This window comes from Artibeus jamaicensis, unplaced genomic scaffold, assembly GCF_021234435.1.
Source record: "Artibeus jamaicensis isolate MK-2021 breed Jamaican fruit bat unplaced genomic scaffold, CSHL_Jam_final contig_1998, whole genome shotgun sequence".
Taxonomy (NCBI): Eukaryota; Metazoa; Chordata; class Mammalia; order Chiroptera; family Phyllostomidae; genus Artibeus; species Artibeus jamaicensis.
In genome coordinates, this window is record NW_026521407.1 from 7222075 (window position 1) to 7228166 (window position 6092).

Consider the following 6092-nt stretch of genomic DNA (forward strand, 5'->3'; position numbering starts at 1 on the left):
TCTGTTGATATTATGATTTTTTTTTCCTTCTCCTTTGCTTTCTTTTGATTGAAATTTATTTTTCTATCCTCCATCTCGGTTAATCAGCTGGTCCCAACATGAAACTGAAACATGATCGAAAATATTTATATTTTACAAAATGTTGGAGGATGTTTGCTTCATTTCTTAAGTTTAAAATGAGATGAGTTAAGCATTTCATATTTCTCTTCAAAAGCTCAATTAATTATCATCATCACTCTTTATAGTGCACTGATTTTTTTCCTACTGATATATATACTGCAATGGCAGGGGAAAGAAAGGAAGAGGTTGGCCTTGGCGGAGGTCACACCTGGGAAAGGGCAGGGGCTTAGTTAGAAGCGGCCTGTGGATGGACTGCATTTTCCTTCCTTTTATATTTTCATTATTAAAATGGGGATGGTTTCTTGACCGTACAAGAAAAAAATTCCTCTGAAGGATTTTTTACTAAGTATACATTTAGAGAGATAATTTTCAAAGTATACATTTTAAGAGAAGTCATGATTTTCTAAGAAAACAAACAAACCAAAAAATAAATGTTATAAATCTGAAAACAAAATAGCTGGAATGATCTTCATTTTTGTTATGACTACTTCGCAATCCAAAGGCACACTGAGACCCATCACTGAAGCTCGCACGCAGGGCAGGCCAGCCCCTCCTGTTCGGTTTTCCATAGGAAAGATGGAAATTTAACTTTTCTCTTTGTCCTTCACAGTTTTGGAAGCCACTGGGCTTTCGAAATCAGCGACCTCGATCATTCCTGCTCCCAAGCTTCGTTGATGCTTTTTTTTGTCTCTAGGACACGTCTCCGGTCCTAGGCTCCCAGCCCCCAGCACAGTTCTGTTCTTCTAGACAATGGCGGCTCCTCTTTCCGGGTGAACCATCTTCTCTTTGACGCCCGAGTCTAAGATGAAATTGGCTATTTAACGTGATCCACAGGCTCCTTGAGCACCTCTCACGGGCCGGGCACTCACCTCTCCACGAGCTCCCGCACTCTCCAGGTTTCTAGCAGCGCATTTGCGATGCTTCCATGTCCTTCATCATCTAAGTCACACCAGATCCTTCTCCTCCTGTTGGGCAGCCTAGGTGGAGGGCAGGGCCGGGCACACTCACTTCTTGGTGTTGCCACACAAGGCCTGCTTGGAGGAGAGGCGCAGTCAGTCGACCAAGCGAACACATAGGTTTCTCTGAGCTTGGGGAGGAGGCTTCATAGAAACACAGTCACAGTGGAGATAATCATTCAAAGTTGTGGCAACAGATGAATGAGCGGGGAAACAAGTGTGTTAGCTCATGACAGTGATGAAAGGGAGTGAGAAGAGGGTAAGCAGCCCCCAGGGGGACGGAAACGCCAAGCTGTGGGGCCTTCAGTCATTCTGCATCAGCCCAGGTCAGATGTGAGGAGCTTCAACTTCTTGATAAGGAGAATGAAGCAGCATAATAGTACCATCCTCGTAATGGCTAACCCTAGGTGCCAAGTACTGTCTCAAGTGCTTTCGGTGAATTAACTTACTTGAATACCTCAAACAGTCTACAAGGGCTACCAATAGCCCTGAGCCGCAGAGCGGTGGCCCTGGTCACACAGCCAGTGTCCTGGTCTGTCACACAGCTCGTAAGGGGAAGGCGCAGAGTCTGAACTCAGGCTCCAAGCTTTGTCGAGTAGCCGCAGTGCTCTGCAAGGACTATGTTTCCGTGCTGGTGCACCGTGGGAAACATGATGCAGGGAGCCAGTATGCACAGAAATCACAGAGTCTGGAAAGGCTCGGTGACCCACTTGGAAAGAAAGGACTGGCTACGTGCAGGGTACACGGGAGCTGGTCTCATTCCCCATCACACACACACGGTGGTACCGCCTTCTTTAACCCCCTCTCACACGCCAATCTCTCCCAGAACTGGTGCCACTGGGAATGTGCCAGTGACCAGCTTCACTAGACAACAGCAGCTGGAGAACCTGACCAAATACCACTTTGGGTTTCTTACCTTACACACTTGGGTTATCCATACGGGGTGCTGAGGGGGCAGCGAGGAAGACGGGGTCCGCTGCGGTGGCCGAGCGGGACCTGTGTGCTGCGAGGCCTGCAGCCCCTCGGAGAACAGCTGGTCCGGACTGTCTCGTGCTCTTTCTCTAGTGCCGCCCGGCCGGCCTCACACCATCGTGCTTTTCTTCCCCAGCGGAGCGGGATTTCCAAAATGCAGGCTGGGGCCCCTGCCCCAGGGGTCCCTGGGGGCGCTCTGCTGCATCACCACCAAGCGGAAGGAGGGCTGGGAGTCCAGAGGGGCCTCGGGTGTGTACTCCTTACTGGGGTCCTTGCCGCGGCAGTCATACAGCATGCAGGAGACGAGGAAAACCAGGAGCAAGATGACGTAGCTCGCAACCAGGATGATCAGGTTCAAGGTGACAGGGTCGATCTCCAGGTAAAACTCCATGACTTCCCTCGGGGTTGGGGAGCGGGTCCAGAAAAAGGCCACGGGGCCAGTTTGGGGATTGCAGGGAGCAGACCCCAGAGCGTCAGAATAGCTACATTGGCTCTGAAGCAAAAATACACGGATCCCCGGGGCTCTAGGAGACCTCACGGATTACAGCTGCTCGGTTTAATAACTTAAGCTCTTGCCATTAATACCACCGTCACCAAAGCACAGACACTGTCTCTCATCAGTTCAGCTAAGCAGGGAAAGGGAACAGGAAACGAGATGGCCTGAGAGTTAACCAAGCATAGTGTCCACACCCTTTATCTTCCAGGCAGGCCCTGTGGGGAGCGAAAGTAAGTGATGTCACTCAGCTCACCACGAGCCAGTTGGCTCGCCCTGGAAAAGTGTGAAGAACGGCCCCCTCTTATAGGAGGGAGGTTTAAATGCCACCTATCTGTATATGGAGCACTTGGCCATCAGGTCCCTGGGCTTTGGGAATAAATGTGCTCCTTTAATTTAGGAGTTCCTTTAATTTAGTTAAGAGGCGGATACCTAGGGCCTGCCATTTCCATCTTTTCTTCATTTGTTGGTTTTCAGAGTTCATTAATTCAAAGGCACTTTTTGAGCCCCTCCTGCATTCCAGGCACTGTGCTAAGCAATAAGAAGAGAAGCGTTTAGTCCAGCAGGGAAGACAGGTATTGAACAAATAATTGCATGGTTGCCATTTAAGAACCATGGGCATAAATTTATAAAGCACAAGGAGGGGTGACCAGGAGAGTGTGTCCCAAAGGGGGTCAAAGAAAGCTTCCCTGAGGAAGAGATGTTTAACCTCTGACCTGAAGGACTGGCAGAAGTGAGCTAGGTTAGGACCAGTGGGGAAGAGCGTTCTCACCACAGAGAGCAGCCTTTGTGAGAGACCTGAGCAGGGAGAAGCCTGGGAAACTGGAGGAATTGAAACAAGGGCCATGTGACTGGAGAGAAGAATGAGGAGCCTAAGGGACGAGGGGTCAGATTGCAAAGGGACTGGTGGGCCACCCTGGGGACTTGGCTCTTGATGGATCCTGGAGCGGTGGGTGCCACTGGGCCATTTCATGCAGGGGAGCAACGTGGTGTTATTTGGATGTTAAAGGGCACTTTGGCTGCTGCGTGGAAACAGGAAGATAAGCTGATGGAACGACAGATCCGATAGAATACAGGTGTTCCTTGATTTTTAAATCATCATGCCACCTCCATTGCAGCCCTGGCCCAATAGTCCTGGAGAGAACCAACTGCATGATAGTGGCAAGGGGACCCATGCTCAGAAGGACCCCCCCTTCACCCCCCCCACTGGGGTTGATACTCTGCTGTCACCATCTTGAAATTACCCAGAATTTTTAAATTTTGCACTGGCCTCACAAATTATGTATCTGGCCTTGGCCTCTTTGGCTACAAAGGACCATTTCTCCAAGAGCTAATGGGACTCTTTGGAGCAAAGGTCAGAACTCCCAGAGGTTTGCCAGTTTCTTATGCTCATTAAGATTTAATGGCCTAGCAGCTTCTGGTTTGGCTCCTTTATGCCCAGCTCCACGGGAGCCCGAGTGTTTGGGGATGCTGCAGAGAGGACTTCTTATTGATCTGGAGGCCTTTGTCCAGCAACATATTCCATGATGTTGTGGTCCTGGACTAACCTGTGGAATTATACTCAAGAAGATGAGTGGTTCCCAAACACCCCAGGTTTAGGGCCAGCCTCGCTGCAATCAATTGGACTTCTTTGGAAGACAGATTCTGGGATCAGACCCAGACCTGTTTGGAATTAGAACCTTTGAGGCTGGAGTCTGGGAAGCTGCACTGGACCCTTCTGATAGGCACCCAGGGTTGAGAATCGTGGCCACAGGTGAGAGTGAGGACATATAGGAAATGGACTGCCACAGTCTTGGTTGGCTGCCAAGAGCAGTCATAGAAGGTATTCAACACAGCATTCAGCATTATCCACATTCTGAGGCCAACAGTCTTGTTAGTTCACTTTGTCAGGAGGAATCCTTTTCCTGGTGGCAATTTGCATTTACCAAGCACATAGGAGACTAAATTTAGAACAGAATACCAGCATATGAAGTTACAGTGAGAAATATAACTGTCACAGGTCAGGAGGGCTTATGCTGGAATGAGTTATGTGTGCACCAGTTAATTACTTTCTGATGCCTACTCTGCACTCTGGATTCTTGACTTCCGTAGCAAACTGATGTCTGCATGGTGCAGGTTCTACCATCTAACAATATTTTAGGAGCACTCTCTGATGACTTGAAATTGATGACACAAGGACTTGCTAAAACTGACTCTGAAATGAGAACTGGGTACATTTTGGTCTTCAAAATTAAATTGAGAGATTAAACTGAGAACTTAAACTAAGAGATACATGCAGCAACTCTGTTCTATCAGGTGGAGTTTTCCCATCAGCTCCAGGTTTCTCTGTGTGACAGTGATAACCCGTCATCGTACTGGCTGGTCCGGTCTGGCCTCCTCTCTGCAGGTGGGCTGATTATCTCCACGGTGCCCTAGAATATTTTGTTCAAGGCTATTGTTTTTGGATCAGTATCTTGTTGCTATCTGCAAAGGTTTTTTTTTTTTTGTCTTTGTACCTACCTGTGCTCAGAGGTCATTGAAGTCCAGCCTTGTGGAGGCTTTGATTCCTTCCAACGTGTTGAGTGAAATGTTGGCTATTTGTTGTGCTTAACTAACTCCTGGGTGGCGCCTCTCAGGAGCATCTTTCCTTTTTTCAAGAAACTTTCCTCTTGCACCATCTAGCGGCCACAGCAGAGACAGCGAAGTAAAGAACAAAAAGTTGTCATAAGACGATTTGGAACAATAACTTCTAATCAGCTGGAGAGGGGGACATAGGTAATAACCACAAGCCGCATTTCCAAACAGCCCCTTGAGGTAGTCGGGAATAGTCCGTCCTTCACCTCTTTACAGACCTGTACTGTGCCCTTGCCCTGTGCTGGCAGGGGGCTAGGCCCTTTGGAGCTTGAGGATGCGGTGAAGACCAAAACTGTGCTAGGTGGCCAGGGCTAGCCCCAGTGAAGAGAGGAGTTATGAACCCTACTGTAGAAAGAGGAAAGCGAGTTCAGAGAGGCGATGGAATTCTAGTGAGCCGATTCTCATTCCTTTTCTCCCTCTCTCCTGCCCATCTGTTTTCTACTGACTGAGATATAAGCCAAATACCTACAGAGAACGCCCTATGCTCTGTGCTCTGGGGCATTCAAAACCCCATACGGCCGCTATTCCACGGGTCCCCAGTTGTATACATATGTACGTACACTGCGGTCCGTTCTGTCTGCTGACCTGGAACGTCTCTGAAGAATGCCAGATAGACCTGTGCTGTCTGCCGATGCATTTCTAGGCAACACGTCAGTGCAACTAGAGCTTATTCTTTAAAATGCCCACATGTTTTTGTGTTTTAACTATTCTAGATATGAATTCGTTTCTAATGTTACCCTGGGCCTTACACCCTCAACCAAATGCAATGCCCCAAATGTCTCAGTACAGTGTACGTTTTAATAACTTTGGAGGCTGAAATGTCACGAGCTTGCAAAAAAATAATTGTTAAGTTTAGTTATGTTACAGCTGAGGGTGCTGAAGCTCAAGGAAGCGACTTGCTCAGGGCCAACAGATGGTAAACGACAGAAAGAGGACTT

At 48.3% G+C, this 6092-nt stretch overlaps 1 protein-coding gene across 2 annotated transcripts in view; it reads right to left on the minus strand.

Moving 5' to 3' along the window:
• SMIM36 (small integral membrane protein 36) overlaps positions 1–2575 on the minus strand; it is a 42217-nt gene extending 39642 nt beyond the window's left edge. The window contains exons 1-2 of one of the 2 annotated variants that reach the window (XM_053656660.1): positions 635–2575; positions 68–104 (exon numbers count right to left, since the gene is read on the minus strand). In XM_053656660.1, coding sequence (XP_053512635.1) covers positions 2158–2439 — 282 coding nt within the window. In that variant the 5' untranslated portion in view covers positions 2440–2575 and the 3' untranslated portion in view covers positions 68–104; positions 635–2157. Of the gene's footprint in view, positions 1–67; positions 105–634 lie in introns of those variants that run through there. The other variant, XM_053656662.1, reaches the window with a different exon arrangement.
• Positions 2576–6092: the final 3517 nt, after the last annotated feature.